Raw genomic sequence first — 20,736 nt, forward strand, 5'->3', positions numbered from 1 at the left:
ACTGTCCTGGACCTATACAGCACCCTGGCAAACAGGAAACTTTTGGCTTCCAGAAAAGCTCCAAGTCCTGGGCCCAGGGTCCAGCCCTCTAAAAAGAGAAGCATTATAGGCTAAACCCCACGGCTTGGGGCCCGGGTACTGTCCACCTTAGCACTGAGGCATTCTGGACAGATCCGGTTAGCCTGCCTTGATCCCAAGGATGTGGAGGCAAAGCTATTCCATGACCAACACCTAAGACACTGGCGAAAAAACTGAGGTACTCCTCCTATGGGAGGGGGTTATATAGGGAGGGGACTTCCTGTTTGAGATTGCCAGTGTCCATCACCTGAAGGTACTCCATATAACCCGTATAGTAATGAATATGCCGCTCTGTGTCCCGTGATGTACGAGAAAGAAAGCCATTTTACTGTCCTGGAAGGGGACACAGACCTCTCTGAAATCCCTCTGGTTAAAACTTATTAATGACGCTATCCCACTGTATAAACGTACTTTTGAACTCCGGAAACTGAACAAAACCTTCCACAAAATTTGGGGTAGATGGTTGGCTAGTCGGCTAACCCTCTCCCAGCACTGATTGTACTACTCTTGCTTGACCACTGATGGGCCGTGCCTCACGGATCTCAAATGTCTGGACCTCCGCTTTTGCTATATCCCGGTATTATACCCGAGCCTTTTACCACTGTGCCTACTTTATATTTTGCATTAATGTCAGTTTATTTTTCTATGTTTGTGTGTATTGCCTGACGTTTATGACCAGGTTGTCTGGTGGGTTTTTTTTGTATGTTTTTCTGTTTGTTGGTTTGTCTTAAACCTAATAAAAATATCTTTAAAAAAAAAAAAAAAAAAGTAATTAAGACTCTGTGTCCCGTGATGTATGATCAAGAAAATATGATTTTTTAATACAGCTTACCTGTAAAATCCTTTTCTTGAGAATACATCACAGGACACAGAGCTCCCACCCCTCTTCGGAGTTGAATTTGGAACACTTATTGCTTTGCTACAATACTGAGGTACTCTCCATTTGAGAGGGGTTATATAGGGGAGGAACTCAATTTTAATTGTGTTTGCCAGTGTCCAATCATTTGGGTAGTTTCTGTTGCGATTATGATTTAAAAAGAGTATACACAGTTGATTTATAATAAATGGCTTTAGCCAAACACCAACCATGAGTGAAAAAAAAGTTTGGGTTATCATTCATATTCTCAGAAAAATGGCCAAGAAATCATAAATTCTGCCAGGGTATGTAAACTTATGAGCACAACTGTTATCAAAAAGGGAATGATTTATACAACCTCTGAGCTTCCAGAGGCGATTTAGTTTGCATGTGTTGCGCTATATAAGTTTCTCACTCACTTACTCACTCAGCAACACAGACATGTGGCATAGGTATTTGAAGTTGAACACAGGAGCACCAGATCACAAATTAAAGGGGTTGTAGAGGTAAAAAAAAAATGTTTCTCTAAATAGCTTCCTTTACCTTAGTGCAGTCCTCCACTTACCTCATCTTTCGATTTTGCTTTTAAATGTCCTTATTTCTTATGAGAAATCCTCACTTCCTGTTCTTCTGTCTGTAACTACACACATGCAAGGCTATCTCCCTGGTGTAAAAAAAGCCTCGAGGGGGGAGGGGGCGAGCAGGAGAGTCAGGACGCCCATTAACACACAGCTCCTTTCTCGATCTACAAAGTAGAGAGCGTCCTGACCCTCCTGCTCGCCCCCTCAAGAGGCTTTCTCCACACCAGGGAGAAAGCCTTGCATTACTGTGTGGAGTTACAGACAGAAGAACAGGAAGTGAGGATTTCTCAGAAGAAATGAGGACATTTAAAAGCAAAATTGAAGGATGAGGTAAGTGAAGGAGGACTGCACCAAGGTAAAGGAAGCCATAAGGAAAACATTTTTTTTTACCTTTACAACCCCTTTAAAAGAAGGAGGGGGAATAGATATTTAGCACTGTATACTAAGGTTTATTAATACTTTGTGTGTTTTTGTACAGCAGCTGTATTTGGAGTACGGGCAGCGTGGGTATATCACACATACATATATATTCCATTTAAACACCTGCAAACAAAAGATAAATAAAAATAAATTGGTGTAGATATACTGTACCTGACTGGTTGAATATGAAAGCCTTAAAAGGCTCCAGTCTACGTTCTGTGTGATTAAATCTGGCCATTGGCTTAGCACCTTGAAATAATAGAATATTTGGAACAGCAACCGTACCAAACCTAGTGGACAGACTATAAAAAAAAAATGAAAAGTTTAGAAGACCTCTCCGACAAAAATGTAATATTAACATAGCTGAACATTTTACCCAAGTATTAATGCATCATTTACACCGTTTGGACTTAATTTGCCTCCATCACAGTGGGAATTAAAGTGTTTGTAAAGCCCAACAATGAATTGCTCATTTTTCTTCCTTTTGTTCTTTTAATATGATTGAAAGTTTTGTTCTAAACAAAATAATTACCCATTTGATCGTGCAAAAAATCCAGGACTTTCCTGTGCACTCTGCAATGTTATCAGCCCTGCCCAGTTCACCTAAAGTATGTGAGCTACAAACCACCTTCCCAGTGTTTTGGAGATGAGGAGAGAGGGTGTCCTGTAGTCTTAACTCACTTCCTGTACTAGGGCAACGCTGCTTGCCTATACAGTACAGTGAGTGAGCGTAATAGTAGTCCAGTTGTGTAACTGGCACGTACATATATTGCGGGAGGGCGACCCTTAACCACTTAACCCCCGGACCATATTGCTGGTCAAAGACTAGAGCACTTTTTGCGATTCGGTACTGCATCGCTTTAACTGACAATTGCGCGGTTGTGCGACGTGGCTCCCAAACAAAATTGGCGTAATTTTATCCCCACAAATAGAGCTTTCTTTTGGTGGTATTTGATCACCTCTGCGGTTTTTAGTTTTTGCGCTATAAACAAAAATAGAGCGACAATTTTGAAAAAAATATATATATTTTTTACTTTTACTTTTTGCTATAATAAATAACCCTCCAAAAATATATAAAAAAAAAAAAAAATTCCCTCAGTTTAGGCCGATACGTATTCTACATATTTTTCATAAAAAAAAAAAAAACAATAAGCGTTTGATTGGTTTGCGCAAAAGTTATAGCGTTTACAAAATAGGGGGTATTTTTATTAATATTTTTTTTTTTTACTAGTAATGGCGGCGATCAGTGATTTTTTTTCGGTACTGCGACATTATGGCGGACACTTCAGACACTTTTGACACATTTTTGGGACCATTGGCATTTTTATAGCGATCAGTGCTATAAAAATGCATTGGATTACTACAAAAATGCCACTGGCAGTGAAGGGGTTAACACTAGGGGGCGGGGAAGGGGTTAAGTATGTTCCCTGGGTGTGTTCTAACTGTAGGGGGTATGGACTAGCGAGGGGAAATGACTGATCTTCTGTTCATACATTGTATGAACAGAAGATCAGCATTTCTCTCCCTGACAGGACCGGGAGCTTTGTGTTTACACACACAGCTCCTGGTCCCCGCTCTGTAACGAGCGATCGCGTGTGCCCGGTGGCGATCGCACCCGCCGGGCACGCGCACGGGAGTCGGCGGCGCGTGCACCCCTAGTGGCCTGCGAGAGAGCAGACGTTGAGCTACGGGCTCTCGCACAGGGGAGCGGACCTGCCGCCGTGAAACGATGGCGGCTGGTCGGCAAGTAGTTAAAGTGGATGTAAACCTGATTCATGAAATTTGAGCTGGGAACATATCTGTATTTTGTTATCTCTTTTCAATGAGCTAAGTCTTATAGCTCTTTTCTGAATGATTCCTCTGTTATCAGCCTGAGAACTCCTGACATATTTTTTTTACTTTTTAGACAAAAGCAGCCTGAATCTTGTGTCAAAGTAGGTTGCTAAAATAGATTAGCAGGGAGCGGCTGTTATTACAAAACAGCTTTGGTAGTCTCTGCCTATAATGAGAGGGGGTGTGTGCCTTTCCTCCAATCAGCAATTTTAACTTTCTTGACTGTATGCCCAGACATCACACTCTGTGTTAACCAGGAAGAGAAAATCTAACAAAATATCAACTTTCTAAACCGTATATAAAACAGCAGATATACATATAAAACCTATATAGGAAGATTTGGTTAATCTCGGTGTATCATCCATACCATACCATCATTCCATACCTGTAGGTGATACCTTTCTTTGGGTCTGGGGCGTGCACACTGCCACCGTCCGGCAGACCCACCGATTGTTCGAGGCAGACAGAACGGCAGTCTGCCTATGTAAAACAAGGCAGATCGCCATTCCATCAGAGGGGAAGATGGAGATCTTGTGTTCCTGCTGAGCAGGAACACAGATCTCCGTTTTCCCCCAGCAAAAGCATCCCCCTCGCAGTTACCAAGCACTTCCAGGGAACACATTCAACCCTTCAGTCGCCCCTAATGTTAACTCCTTTCCTGCCAGTGTCATTAGTACAGGTACAGTAAAAAAATTGTTTAGCAATGATCACTGTATTGGTGTCACTGGTCCCCAAAAAGTGTCACTTATTGTCAGATTTGTCCACCGCAATGTTGCAGTCAGTAAAAATAAATAAAAGTCCATAAATTAATCTTATAGTTTGTAGACGCTATAACTTTTGCGCAAACCAATATATGCTTATTGGGATTTTTTACCAGAAGCATGTAGCAGAATACATATTGGCCTAAAAAATAAAAAATAAATAAATAAAAATCACAAATACCCACATTCCCTTACATACTTCACATTTGTATCTTCTTCCGTTTACCTCCTTTCTTTCCCTTTCTTCCATTGGTGTAGTTCCATCCCAATTCCCTATCTCCCTAGCCTGAAGCTGTGGTCACATTTTCTATCCAATTTGCCCATATTTTCTTATATTTCTCCCCATTTCCTCTATTATAGTATGTCTCTTTATACAATGGCAAATTACTATTTATCAAGTTCTTCCATTGCACCACCGAGGGGGCTTCCACTTTCTTCCAATTCCACACTATTACCTTTCTTGCGTAGAAGACCAGCAGACCCACCTGTGTTCTTCTTTCTATAGGGGCCCTCATTTCCTCTATTAAACCTAACAGACAGATCTCTGCCTCCAGGTCGAGTTAAACTAATGTCACTTCATCAATTATTCTCAAGACCTCTCTCCAAAATCACCTTATCTTTGAGCAGGTCCAGAATATATGTATAACATTTCCCAAAATACCTGCACTAGACTAGGATCTGAAAAGGGAATTTATATATCTTCACCCTATTTTCTGATGACAATTTTGGGACATCTCCCAACCAACATTCATATAGTTTATTCATATCTGATGGTTCCGTTTTTCCTAAATACGAATACAACGTTGAGATCATCCCTTTTTCCTTTCTCTTTCTCACCATTTGTTCTAAGCCTGTTTCTATTAGTTGTGGGATACCATCAGGGAATTGGGCTATCGGAGCATGAACCATCTGCATGCGTCTAAAGAAATAATTCTCCGGTACATTCCATTTTTCTCTCATATCTGCAAATTAAGCTATTTTTCCCTCATGTATTACTTGTGATATTTTTTTTACTTCATATTTCGTCCATGCTCTGGAGTCCTGTATGGAAGATAAGTGTACCAATTCGGGGTTACGCCACAGTGGTGTATTTGGGGATATATCTGTTTTTAGATTACTCTCTCTTGCTATGCCGACTTTCCATGCCCTTAATGTTGTTATCATTGACAGGGTCAAATCTTGCCTAGACTTCAGCCCACAAAATGGCAATGCCTGCAGTGGCTGTGTTTTTAGAAGTAAAAACCTTTTTTTTTGTTTTGTTTGTTTATTGCATAAACATTAAATACAGAGGTGATTAAATACCACCAAAAGAAAAAGCTCTATTTGTGGGGGGGTCATATGTTTTTATTTTAGGTACAGCGTTGCACAATCAGTTAAAGCAATGCAAAAAATAGCCCGAAGTCATTAACCACTAGAGCACCGGGCCATCGTCAAATGACGGCTCCACGGTGACTCTGAAAATTCAACAGGACGTCAATTGACGTCCTGTATTCTTGCGGCCACTGGGGGGCGCGCGAGCACGCCGGCGGCGGCGCGCGCGCGCCGGCGCGTCCCCGAGATGCCGATGCGCGTGCCTGGCGGTCGCGATGTCCGCCAGGCACTCGGAATCGGCGGCTACAGGGACAAGACGTGGAGCTCTGTGTGTAAACACAGAGCTCCACGTCCTGTCAGGGGAGAGAGGAGACCGATCTGTGTCCCTTGTACATAGGGACATAGATCGGTCACCTCCCCCAGTCACCCCCCTTCCCCCACAGTTAGAACACAATTTAGGTATACATATTAACCCCTCCCTCACCCCCTAGTGTTAACCCCTTGAATGCCAGTCACATTTATACAGTAATTAGTGCATATTTATCGCATTAATCGCTGTATAAATGTGAATGGCGACAAAAACGTGTCAAAAGTGTCCGATGTGTTCGCCGCAATGTCACGGTGACAGTAAAAATCGCAAATCGCCGCCAATACTAGTAAAAAAATTAATAAAATAAAAATGCCATAAATCTATCAGCTATTTTGTAAACGCTATAACTTTTGCGCAAACCAATCAATATATGATCATTGCGATTTTTTTTACCAAAAATATGTAGAAGAATACATATCGGCCTAAACTGAGGAAAAAAAACGTTTTTTTAAAAAAAAATTGTGATATTTATTAAATAAAAAAGTAAAAAATAGTGTTTTTTTTTAAAAAATTGTCACTCTTCTTTTGTTTATAGCACAAAAAATAAAAACCGCAGAGGTGATAAAATAGCACCAAAAGAAAGCTCTATTTGTGGGAACAAAATGATAAAAAAATTGTTTGGGTACAGTGTAGCACGACCGCGCAATTGTCATTCAAAGTGCGACAGTGCTGAAAGCTGAAAATTGGCTTGGGCAGGAAGGGGCGTAAGTGCCCGGTATGGAAGTGGTTAAAGAGGTTTTCCACTTTTAAAAACACAATGAGAAAAATGAATGGTACCCTTTTTATAGTTCAATGGATAGGAAACCTAATCTCACATCTCTGAATCCTTTCCACAGGCCTGACCATGGACTACTGAACAATTAGTCACCTGTGCAGATAAGAAATAGTAGAGCTTATTTAGGCCTCATGCACACTTGGGCCTTTTAACAGCTGCCGTTTAGGGCATCAGACTTTATTTTATTTCTTAACTGCCTCTTAACTCTCAGGCATGTTATCCAATGTGTTCATGCACACAAGCTTTTATCAGCATTTTTTGTCAGGTTTAGTGGGGGGAAAAAATAAATTCTAATAAAAAAAAAACAGCACAGAACAGCATACCACACTGGTGTAGCGTGGGGGGGTGCAGGGGGGCCCGTGGAACCGGGCGCAAAATTTAGGGGGGCGCAGCATCCGGTGCCAGTGTCACTCTGTTCTATGGACAGTGTCACTCGCTGCGCTCCAGCCGCCATGTTGCGGCTCAGGGATGGGCAGCGGCTTCAGTATCTCCTGCTTCTTAGTTACATGATCGAAACTGGTGGCTGCTGTCCCAGCCCACCACCAGCAAGGCTCACATCTGCTCGAGTCCTGCATCTTCTGTCTACTTTCCTCCCCGCCTGTCAGCACGCCCACCATTTGCATTGTTATAAAATTCTTAGCTCCGTCTAGTTTGAGTCCTGGCATTTTCTGTCCTCGCCCACTGGCCCGCCTACTTTCTATCAAACCTGTAGAATATAGTCTAGGGAAGTGCTACAGATGGTGGGTGGGGATAGAAGCCGGCAGAAGATGCAAAACATGTCGGGACTGCATCCCTGACAGAGCTATAAGAATACTAAAGCAATGCATGTGGTGGGCGGGCTGACAGACTTGGACAGAAGCAGACAAAAGATGTGGAGACTAAATTCAAGAACACAGAAGTTAGAACTACAGGTACAAGGCAACTGTGTTATGCTCTTTTCAGCTGAACACTGTGAATAAGTTTGCTAAATAGGAGAGTATTAGATAAATGATGTTTGGAGGCACTTTCCTTTTAGCTAATTATGATGTCAGGTTCACACCAATGTATTTGCTGTGACTCGCATTTGTGTGGGTACAGCAACCCATTCATTTAATAGGGCTTCTGTACCTGCAGGAAACACAGGAAAAAGGTCCCTGCACCTCCATGAAAACACAGCTGCAGGGAAATCGCATGGTGCTTTTGTACCATGCAAATTCCCACATCTGAAAATATGCTGCACCTTCAGAGAATAAATGGCAGCCTTGTGTGTCTGTAAAAAACAGGGAATTTTTCCTACCGGTGGCTGTGGGTGTGGGAATAGGTGCCATTTACACACTGTCCTGCACATGCAACAACCCACAACAGTGTGAACCTAGCCTTGGGTCGTTCACACTTGCAGGTGGGGGCAATGCATCATGCTGCTGAGCCTCATTTTAGTGCTCCCTATCACTCCCCCCCCATTTAAGCTGAAGAGGCAGCAACTGGAGGTGTACAGATGGTACTGCTGCAATATTTGTATTTGCAGTTGCGACAGGAATTATACCCCCTCGTCAGTTTCAGCATGCAAAACCGTGTGAATGGGGCCACACTGAAACCTCTCCGCAACTGCATGCAATGCACACAGTTGTAGTGCAGCTTGGGGGGTTTAAAACAGGTGATGAGGAGGCAACATATTGCCTACATATACCTACTGTGGGCAGAAAAAAAAGAGGACGCCTGCTGAAAACACTCCTCAGTCTCAGCGCAATGCCACTGGGGAGTGAGGGCAGACTGCCTTCTTGTCATGCAACATATATGACTGGAGAGGGGAAGACAGAGAAGCTGCCTTCATTCCCAGCGGGAGCCACACTGAGACCGAGATGTGAAGTGTGGTGTCATCTTTGCCCAGTGCGCTGGATGACCTTGTCCTGATACTGCCGTCAGGTATCGGTCCTGGGGATGGAGCCAGTTTGGGAACTCAGTGGGGGTTATCCTTGAATTCAGTAAATATTCCTGCTGGCTGCAGCTTCCTGTGCTGTGCACCCTCTCCCTCCGCTTTCTCCCCCATGGGGTGTCTGTCGCCCCGCTCCCCACCAGCCTGTGAATGCTTTTCAGTCATTGGTTGCTAGGTCTGCCGGTGTCCTAGCAACAATGACACTTTTGCAGCTGTGCGCACACATGGGATTTTCTTAGAGCCGCTCCACCTCCCATTCAGCTCCAGACACACTTAGCCAGTTCCCTCCCAAATTCTGTCCGGTTACCACTCACAGCAGCCTTAGTGACTGTCCCTCCTGCCGGTAGGGCATAGACAATACAACAGAATGGGATGCTATAAGGGGGGAGTCTCTCTCTAATTTAGGTCTCTATGGGGGGGAGGGGGCACTGATATAAGGGGACTCTGCGCCAGGGTTTGACAAATTTGCTTGGAATCTAGGAGCCAGCTAAAAAAGTTAGGAGCCAGAAAATACGCCCCATCCCGACAAGCTCGAGCGCAGAAGCAAAACGCATACATGAGTAGCGCCCGCATATGTAAACGGTATTCAAACCACACATGTGAGGTATCGCCGCGATTGGTAGAGCGAGAGCAATCATTCTAGCCCCAGACCTCCTCTGTAACTCAAAACATGCAACCTGTATAATTTTTTAAACGTCGCCTATGGAGATTTTAAAGGGTAAAAGTTTGTAGCCATTCCACGAGCGGACGCAATTTTGAAGCGTGACATGCTGGGTATCAATTTATTCGGCGTAACATTATCTTTCACAATATATAAAATTAAAAAAAATTGGGCTAACTTTAGTTAAAAAAAGTGTATTTTTTCCCCAAAAAAAGTGCGCTTGTAAAGACCCTTACGCAAATACGGTGTGACAGAAAGTATTGCAACGACTGCCATTTTATTCTCTAGGGTGTTAGAATAAAAAATATATATAAATGTTTGGGGGCTCTAATTAGAGAGAAGGAGATGGCAGTGAAAAACCCATTAGAATTGCTGGTTTACTTGTCATGTCAACGGCCAACACAAGATGGCGCCAGATCACAGAAGGAAGCTTAGGCCTACAGAAGCCCGCAAAGTGGCTGCCTCAATTACCGGCCGGCATGGGGTATCCTGTGTCTCGGTGCGTCCCCCCCCCTCCCCCGCCGCACGATCGCGTCGGGCCGCGCCGGCCAGTAATTGAGGCCGCGGCCTTCTGCAGGCCTAAGCTTCCCTGGGCGCCAGGGCGCCCTTTGTGTCGCAATTGCGACCGGGCACCCGGATTTTGTCGAATCCTGCTCTGCGCTAATAGGGGTCTCTAATGGGGGGTGCTGACTGCTGATCTAAGAAAAATAAATGCTGTGTGCCACTAAAGTGTTCGGGTCTAGCTTGAAGAAAAGGTGGCAACCCTACTTAGCACCAATGTTCCAACTCTCCCCCAAGTTAGAAATTAGCACATTGCCAACCCCCCCCCTGCCAACCCCCCCCCCATTTAACACCAATATCATCGCCTATATCCAGTCTTTGCACTATCCCCACCTAACATTGCACTCCTACTGTAAGTTGTAGCTGCTCTTCAGAAGAGAGGATTTGGGGGTGAGAGAAGAGCCCTTACTGGAAGGGGGGTTTTAAACTGTCCTGTGAGACATGCATTCTTGAGCCCTGCAATTTGTAGGTAGCACACTCATGAACTCTGCAGTGCACTCTCTACGCAGTGCACTTCTGAACTCTGTGCACTCTTGAGTTCCTCACTCTGTATATAGTGCACTACTGAACCCTGCATTCAGTACCTAGCGCTCTCCTTAACTTTGCACTCTGTACGTAGTAGAATCTTAATCTTTTCTATTTGTGTATAGTACACTCCTAATCTTTTCACTCTGTACGTAGCGGACCTCTGAAGTCTGCACGATGTATGCAGTGCACTCCTGAACTCTGTTTGCAGTGCACTCTTTAGCTCTCCACTCTTAACTCTGTACCTAGCACTCTCCTAAACTTTACACTCTGTACTTGGGGTACTCCTGATCTTTGCACCCTGTATGCAGTACACTAATGAACTCTGTATGTACTGCACTCCTGAAAGCTGCACTCTGTGCAGAATGCACAACTAATATTTAACAATGCCCCATTAAGACTCTCCCACTGTTAGACGGTGGTGGTGTGGTTAAGGACCTGCACTTATTCTCTGAGAAAAAACGCCCTACCTATAGTATGTCTGCAGTCTCTGACCATTTTGTGTAGTGTGTCTGCAGTCTCTGAACGTCTCCTGTACTATATTACTATGTTACTATGTCTGCAGTCTCTGAACATCTCCTGTAGTATATGTGCAGTCTTTGACCATATCCTGTAGAGTGTCTGCAGTCTCTGACCATGTCCTGTAGTAAGTATGTCTGCAGTTTCTGACCGGCTCCTGTACCATGTCTGCAGTCGATTAATGTCTACTGTAGAACATCTACAGTCTCTGATCATCTTCTATAGTATGCCTGCAGTTTCTGACTGTCTCCTGTAGTATATCGATCACTAAATAATACGCACAACCCTTATGTCTGGTTTATTTTTGGCTGCCTGATCTGCTGTATATAGGTGTTCCTTGTTATTTGCAACCTAAGCCTCCGATTGGCTGCCCGCAGCCATTTATTATTGGTTGATACTAAGAAGATATCTTTGACTACTGTAATAAAAGAGATATCTCAGATCTAACCAATAATAAAAGGCTGCAGGCAGCCAGCCAATCAGAGGCTCAAGCTGTGAGTGACGGGTACCTGGGCCACCATTCTTGGGTGCTAAAAGTCCACAGGTTAGGGGGCGAAAATGACTTGCCTTGCCCCGGGTGCTGACAACCGACGCTACGCCATTGGCATACCAGATCCTTAGCTGAGCATGCAGCCTGGAGGGCCAAGAAAGGGGGGGTGCTTTGGAGCAGGGGGGCCCTCTTTCCACAACCCTGGCTAGTGGTTGTGGGAGTCTGTGGGCAGGGAGGCTTATCAGAATCTTGAAGCCCCCTTTAACAAATAACTAAGGGTCGGGCCACCCGGTGACACACCAGCCCCTTGTGATGTGACAACCCAGCATACCCTCGGACAATCTTATTTAAAGGGTTACTAATAGGGTTGTCCCGATACCGAGCATTTGCACGAGTACTTGTACTCGCACAAATGCTCCCGTTACCTTAGCCGATACCTGCGAGCGGAGCCCCCCAGCCATCAGTGACACCTGCCAGTGCTGCAGATCAGTGCCACCTAATCTGTATTGTGTTTAAAGAAATGTCACATGACATTTATATAAAAAAAAAAAAAAAAAAAAATTAAACACCTAGACAATCAAACGTTCCAACAATAAAAATTTGTATTAAAAAAAAAAAAAAAAAAAAATCTACTAGTGTATACCAAGTCGGTCTCTCTAATTTTTTTTTAATATATATATATATATATATATATATATATATATATATATATATATATATATATAATATGTGTGAACGCGGGGGAACGCTGGGGATCTGTTTTTGCAGGGTGTCTATTGTTGCTGGGAAGGGTCTTATGTTGCTGGGGGGTCAGTTGTTGCTGAAAGATCTACTGTTGGGAGAGGGGTCTATTGTTGATGGAAGCCAGAGAGACTATTATTGCTGGCTGTGCGGAGATCTGTTAATGCAGCCAGGAGTCTATTATTGCTAGGGAGGAATTTTGTTGTTGTGGGTGGTCCATTGTTAGGGGGGGGGGGGGCGATCCATTTTACTGTTTTTCTTTACCAAATTACATACAAATTACTTGGCACAACAAAATTATACTTGGTTCTATATTGTCTAAAAGGGGCGGTACTGGGAGGTAAGGGCAGAGACAAGGGGTGACTTAGAAAGGGGGAGTTCCTGCACCTATTGTCTGAGAAAAAAAAGCCCTGTATAATTTGATTATATATATATATATATATATATATATATATATATATATATATATATATATATATATATATATATATATATATATATATATATATATATATATAATCTATCTCAATCACACACACACACACACACACACACACACACACATAAAATGTTCTTCAAAATAAAACTGAAGAATTGCACACAGACCCAAAAGACTGGTCCGATATATTTAAAAGTCCCAACCCAACTGTAATCTCTCAACCTCTTTCTAACGTAGGTAAATACAATATATGTAAAAACGTATATAGAACTTATTTAACCACCATATCACCCACTGAGGCTGGATTCACACCTATAAATTTTTTGGGGCATTTTGCACTACAGAATGTGTTCCATAGGAAACCATGTTAAATGGTCTGTAGTGCAAATCTGCAAAATAGCACAACAATTGCATCAGTGTGAATCCAGCCTGAAAGAGAATATCAACTCGCTTAAAGGGTTGTAAAGGTAAAAAAAAAAAAAAAAAAAATGTTTTCCCCAAATAGCTTCCTTTACCTTAGTGCAGTCCTCCTTCACTTACCTCATCCTTTGATTTTGCTTTTAAATGTCCTTATTTCTTCTGAGAAATCCTCACTTCCTGTTTTTCTGTCTGTAACTACACACAGTAATGCGAGGCTTTCTCCCTGGTGTGGAGAAAGCCTCTTGAGGGGGAGGGGGCGAGCAGGAGGGTCAGGACGCTCTCTACTTTGCAGATAGAGAAAGGAGCTGTGTGTTAGTGGGCGTCCCGACTCTCCTGCACTAAGGTAAAGGAAGCTATTTAGGGATCCCCCCCCCCTTTAACATCATTGTGGGTTCCTTCTTTTCCTAAACCCTTCAGTATGAGGCTGTCTGGAGAGCATCTATGGGGGAAAACACATTTCTCTATAAAAGTATGGAAGTAGAAAAGGAGGAAAAAGAAAGACAAAAATGTGAATTCCCTTGGCTTGGGAAGATTTCCTGTCACTCCTGTTTTGTTTCCAAGACAGGAAGTGAAAGGAAATCTTACTAGCAGATCACTAACAACTGCAAACCCCCTTAGACCCCATTCACACCTGAGCAACAAAACGCCCGACGCCGGACGCTTCTGTCGCTCGAGGGGAGAATTCCCATTGCTGTCTATGGAGATGGTTCACATCTCATAGACGCCGAACGCCTGTCGCCTGAAAAAAAGTCCCGGACCCTTTTTTTCAGGCGACATAGGCGTTTTCCCATTGACAGCAATGGGAAGACTTTGAGAAAAAAAAAAAAAAAAAAAAAAAAAAAAGTGAAAGTTGTGTACTCGCGGCAAAATACGCCGCTACACGCGAACGCGGCTGTCGCTCAGATGTGAATGCAGCCTTAACGTCTCTAAAAATAAATAAAAGGACAGTGGCTATACATACACAATAACATTTCACTGCAAACTCACTCACTACAGTACACTACTGTATATTTGTTAGGATCATTTTAATGCAACAGAGCTACCACAACCATAAATATGCACTGTAAAACTGTTGTAAAAAAAACAAAAAAACAAAAAAGTTTAATTCATACATCATACCTGCTGTGCTGAGAAGCATCCAGGGCCAAAAAATGCAAAGTTGGAAATGCTCTAGGTAATGCATTAAAATGAGGTGCCAAAGCAGCAGAAAAGCTGCACCATGGAGTGAAAAACAAAACCATGGTGCATTCGCTGCTGTTGGGGTTAAGCAATTCCATAAGGTCCTATAAAATACAAAATAAAAACCAAAGATTAAATTAAATGTATACCATGGGTGTATGCACAAATAAACCCCGACTTCCCCACATGGAGCAGCCCACTAAATTTAAAATGATACAGAGTAGAATAAACACATATTTATTGCGAGAAAGTGAAAATTAGAGACACTTGTACTAACAGAATACATATTAAGAATGCCCCAGTTTACTTTCCTCTTAATTATGCATCTCTCTTGTGCACTGAAAGTACTAGTAGTAGTAGTGCAATTCAATATTTGGAGAGAAAAAAAAAAGTGCAAACGCCATAAATAAATATAAAAACTCAGACATTCGTCTCTCAATGTGCAGTGATAAAAGAACAATCATATAAAATAGTGAATTGTAAACATACAATCCTCTTTTCAGTGTTGAGACACCTCTGTTCTCACTGGGCTCTCACCTTACTGCTGTAAGGTAACAGCATAGAACAGTAGTCTCAATCTGGCGGTCTGCATCTCTGCTCGCTTGCTTCTAGGGGTTGCAAATGCTCCTTCCCAGCAGGATGGATCTCTATGGCAAGTACGTTTCCTCTATAGTGATCCTGGGTATTCTCCCTCAACATCCTCCTCGATTATAGTCATATATAAAAGAGACTCTCCATGGTGTAATAACATGGTGGTTTTACTCACATTAGCACAAAGTAATAATGCATATACTCTGAAGTCACTTCCGGTATGACTCTGCTCAAGCCCTACGTGTTTAAGTCACACCCATGTGACTTTATCAGGGGACACCTTTTGCGTTCACCTTCATTCCTTTGATAAAGGAATGTAAACATCCCTTGTAATAGAAGTAAGGGATGACAGGTCCTCTTTATGGAGAGATCTGGGCTCAAAAAAAGACCCTAAATTGCTTTTAAAAGCAAAAGATAAAAAATAAATAAAATACATGTATGTGATCTTTTGTTAAAAAAAAAATAGTTTGCTTCTACCCAAGACCGTAAGTGACATCATGCATCATGACGTCCTCAAAGACCATAGAGACAGATTATCTGGTCACCTCTATGGCCAGCCACACGAACCAATAGATTATTTAACGCAGAGAGATTCCGACAAGTGTATGTAGTTTGACAACCCATCCCACTGCTTCTGAAAGCTGCTCAGACTGCTTTCATGAGAAAGCCAATCACCGGCTGAGAAAGAAAGAAAGAAAGAAAGAAAGAAAGAAAGAAAGAAAGAAAGAAAGAAAGAAAGAAAGAAAGAAAGAAAGAAAGAAAGAAAGAAAGAAAGAAAGAAAGAAAGAAAGAAAGAAAGAAAGAAAGAAAGAAAGAAAGAAAGAAAGAAAGAAAGAAAGAAAGAAAGAAAGAAAGAAAGAAAGAAAGAAAGAAAGAAAGAAAGAAAGAAAGAAAGAAAGAAAGAAAGAAAGAAAGAAAGAAAGAAAGAAAGATGTATGGCTATCGGGCACAACCCGTTAAACCATTTGCAAACTGCAACATATGTACACACACACACACACTATAGACCAAGAGTTTGGACACACCTTCTCATTTAAAGAGTTTTCTTTATTTTCATTAGGGTTGTCCCGATACAACTTTTTTAGGACTGAGTACAAGTACCGATACTTTTTTTCAAGTACTCGCCGATACCGATACTTTCCCCAAATGCAGCCATGTCCCCCCACAGATGCAGCCATGTCCCCCCGCAGATGCAGCCATGTCCCCCCGCAGATGCAGCCATGTCCCCCCGCAGATGCAGCCAATCCATGTCCCCCCCATATGCAGCCATGTCCCCACAGATGCAGCCATGCCCCCCCCCCCATATCCAGCCATGTCCCCCCATATGCAGCCAATCCATGTCCCCCCCATATGCAGCCAATCCATGTCCCCCCGATATGCAGCCATGTCCCCCCATATGCAGGCAATCCATGTCCCCCCCATTATGCAGCCAATCCATGTCCCCCCCATATCCAGCCATGTCCCCCCCATATATGCAGCCATGTCCCCCTTACCTGCATGCTGCTGCGCCGCCTCTTGGTTAATACGGGCGGGGAACATTACAGCTTTCATTTGAATAGCTGTAGTGATTCGCGCCGCGTATAGACACTCCCCCTTGCTCGGGATTGGATAGTTCACCCGAGCAAGGGGGAGTGTCTATTCGCGACGCGAATCACTACAGCTATTCAAATGAAAGCTGTAATGTTCCCCGCCAGTATTAACCAAGCGAGGATGCGGCGGCGGCGGTGGGAGTATCGGATCTGGCATCGGGGGCATTTGCGGGAGTACAAATACTCGGAATCGGTCCCAATACTAGTATCGGTACAACCCTAATTTTCATGACTATGAAAATTGTAGATTCACACTAAAGGCATCAAAACTATGAATTAACACATGTGGGAATTATACATAACAAAAAAGTGTGAAACAACTGAAAATATATTTCATATTCTAGGTTCTTCAAGTAGCCACCTTTTACAGCAGACATCTATAGAACTGTTAGGAGGAGACTGTGTGAATCAGGCTCTCATGGTAGAATATCTGCTAGGAAACCACTGCTAAAGAAAGGCAACAAGCAGAAGAGACTTGTTTGGGCTAAAGAACACAAGGAATGGACATTAGACCAGTGGAAATCTGTGCTTTGGTCTGACGAATCCAAACTTGAGATCTTTGGTTCCAACCCCCGGTGTCTTTGTACGACGCAGAAAAGGTAAACGAATGGACTCTACATGCCTGGTTCCCACCGTGAAGCATGGAGGAGGAGGTGTGATGGTGTGGGGGTGCTTTGCTGGTGACACTGTTGGGGATTTATTCAAAATTGAAGGCATACTGAACCAGCATGGCTACCACAGCATCTTGCAGCGGCATGCTATTCCATCCATCAGGACAATGACCCCAAACACACCTCCAGGCTGTGTAAGGGCTATTTGACCAAGAAGGAGAGTGATGGGGTGCTGCGCCAGGTGACTACCTCTTGAAGCTCATCGAGAGAATGCCAAGTGTGTGCAAAGCAGTAATCAAAGCAAAAGGTGGCTACTTTGAAGAACCTAGAATATGAAATGTATTTTCAGTTGTTTCACACTTTTTTGTTATGTATAATTCCACATGTGTTAAGTCATAGTTTTGAAGCCTTCAGTGTGAATCTACAATTTTCATAGTCATGAAAATAAAGAAAACTATTTGAATGAGAAGGTGTGTCCAAACTTTTGGTCTGTACTGAAATTATATATATATATATATATATATATATATATATATATATATATATACACACACACACACACACACATACACACACACACAGTGCATATTGCAAGTGGCTATATTGTGCTTTGCCAAAATGTATTTCATAAATAATTTTCTGTTTGTTAGTAAAGATAATCTTGTAATATTATACAAACATCACATATCAAATCAGCACAACAGACCACATACATCATAGACATGAGATGACAGTGATTTGGTCCGGCCATCTGCAGCAGAGGACGCAATCTTTTGTCTATGAGGCATCCTGAGACAACAACATCCAACCACTTTCGGTAGACAAAAGTTAGTTAGGTTGGAAAAAATCTGGTCTGTCACTACTCCCTATACATGTCTGTGATTAGGCTACATGTGCGCTTCTCCCCTGTTCATGGTCCAAATATGAATATTCCTTTTTAGAAACAAAAGCCAAACCACCAGACTTTACCGTCTCATGTGAAGGTGGGGTCCTGCATGCATGTCTGACCATTTTGTGATGTCAAAATGTCAAATATAAAAAAAAGACACCAGCTAAAGAGCTAGCATCAGTTGCAACTTGTTGGATCAACTGGCTGTTTGGCTTCAAGAATTAGTCTAGTGCTGGATGACATATTCACAATAGTCATACCTGGGAAACATTGAGGACCTGCAAAGTGAAATTGTCTATTCCGGTGATATTGCGCTCCACACAGTTTACTTTCAGAGGTTTATTGCCATCTGTGCCGTTTGATTCTTCTGATTGTATCTGTTCTGTATTTGATGTATCCAAAGCAGTGTTTTGCCTTTTTGTTTTCAGTTGGTCGTCTGAAGTACTATGTGGGCATTCATTGGTGCTGCACTCTCCTTCAGATTTCTGGGTTTCATACACCGCATTAGATGTTTCCAAGACAACTTTGTCCTTCATCTTCTTTGGTACCATAGAAAAAAGCACTGCTGGGTCAGTCTGAATGTCTGAACTCTGCATTGCATCTGCTATTTCAGCCGTCTTGTACTGAACAGTCTCTGAAACACCAACTCGTTCACTGTTGATGGACTCAGCGATGGCATCCACATTGTGCCCAACTCCAGTGTCATTATCTTCTGAATAGAGATCTTCATTATAATTTCCTGAGTAAAAATCATGCACATGTGTTAACTTTATTTTTTTTCTTCTATCAAACAACCAGAGATATATACTAAAGCTGGCCATAGACAGGGAGTTTTCTTTTATCCTTCAACCAGTAGGGCCGCATCCATTGTATTCTGACAGCTGGACTTGCCTCTATCAGAATACACTGATAAGCGGTTGCAGCCGCTATTGTAGAAAATATTTCCAGCATGTCTCTTTAACAGACTTCAGTTGAGTAGGGACAGCCACATGCCGATTGAAGTTTGGTCAGCCCCTGCTGAACCAGACAAATTCTGATACGTTTATGGCCAGCTTACCTCAAGAATGAAAGTACATGATGTATTTAGTAAAATATATCTGCTGTTTAGAGGGCATTCACAGGGGTGCCGAGCCTTGTACAGTGCGAAGAGACACAGAACCTGTATGTCATCCATCCCCACGTACCTGTCAAATTCAGCTGTACAGACTCAGCATATCTTATATGTGCCACCTGTGTGCAGCTCAGCGAGTACAGAAAGAAAAACAAACGGTTCTTCACACTGTATGGGGCTAAGTGCCAGTGTGAATGAGCCCTTACAGTGTTACATTTCTCCAACTAGCTGCATATATTGATGCCTTTACATAGCAAGTTGTTGACACACACAGTGATTCCTAAATCCCCTCTTACCTTTTTGACTGGGTGGTCCTTCATAAATATTCACACCCAGCCAATTTTGTTTATTTCTATGGGTTAATGCATTTTACACCATGTTCCTTACAATAACTGACTGATTTTAGGGTTTTGCAGGTAAAATATGTCACTAATGGTCACCAGAAATGTATGTCTACCTGGAATGCTGCAAGACATACATTTAACTATCCGAACTCTGGAATAAGCAACTAAATAAAGGTGTGCTCTTCCTTGAATCTTGGTGTGCTTTGTGTATTCCTTTCATTACAGTGCAGTAATCCAGTGTAAAACTTGCCTGTGTGCAGGAGCTTCCTGTAATAAAGACCAGTCACTTCTGCTCGCTCTCCTTGTGCAGGGTGACTGGTCTTGTGTGAGCCTCCTCCTGTAGTTTTCTGCAGGCAGCTTGTAGTTGTTGGCCCTGCTGGGTCCCTCACAAAGATCTGCTCTCCGCATAGGCTACAAACATGACATGATGAGATGTATTTCCCCCTTAATAGGCATTGCAATGCTTCTCTGTAGATAAACTACTGGTAGTCAAGGATGAGCTCCGGCGTGTTTGCATAGAACACGTGAAGAGCCCGCCAGGAAGTGAGCACGACGCTGTGCTAATCACAGCCAGGGAGACATTGTCCCGATGCTGTTATTAGAGCAGCGCCATGCTCACTTCCTGGCGGGCTCTGCACGTGTTCTATGCGAACACGCCGGAGCTCATCCTTACTGGTAGTGTTTGCAATCTGCATGGTCCATCGGGTGCAGTACTGTCCCCCATCTCTGTACTGTTCTTCCTTAGATAACGTACACCACGCTCTGCGGCTTGCGTAAGGTATCCCTGTGCAGCCCAGTACCGGTTCCGGACTCCCGAGTAGCGCTGCCCACACTGCTATGACTTGTTGTATGGGAGTGGCCTCCGGGACAATAAAGCATCATTCTGTATGCCAAGAGCGTGTGCAGGAGTGTGGCCCCCACGCTGGTAGTAATGGGTTTGCCCTCTGCTGTTTGTGCCTGTCATTGTCTGTTTACTATTGGTGGTAATCGATTTATTTTTATTTTTTTGTGGTGATGGCTTAAAGACACAGTCCAGAGCGTACACTTAGACTGAGCCCACCCAACCAGAAAGTCACAACAGTTGCATCATGGTACATGTAGGAGTGAAGAAGTGAACACGCCCACTGTAACTGCAGGTGGGAACCATCGTAAAACAGCCCACTTTCAGG

The 20,736-nt window shown here is 43.0% G+C and overlaps 1 protein-coding gene across 1 annotated transcript in view; it reads right to left on the minus strand.

Moving 5' to 3' along the window:
* Positions 1–20,736, minus strand: part of TXNDC15 (thioredoxin domain containing 15) — a 46,154-nt gene that overhangs the window by 24,365 nt on the left and 1,053 nt on the right. The window contains exons 2-4 of the mRNA XM_040344758.1: positions 18,373–18,851; positions 14,373–14,536; positions 2,107–2,237 (exon numbers count right to left, since the gene is read on the minus strand). Coding sequence (XP_040200692.1) covers positions 2,107–2,237; positions 14,373–14,536; positions 18,373–18,851 — 774 coding nt within the window. The remainder of the gene's footprint in view (positions 1–2,106; positions 2,238–14,372; positions 14,537–18,372; positions 18,852–20,736) is intronic.

The sequence above is a fragment of the Rana temporaria genome, chromosome 3 (genome assembly GCF_905171775.1).
Source record: "Rana temporaria chromosome 3, aRanTem1.1, whole genome shotgun sequence".
NCBI lineage: Eukaryota > Metazoa > Chordata > Amphibia > Anura > Ranidae > Rana > Rana temporaria.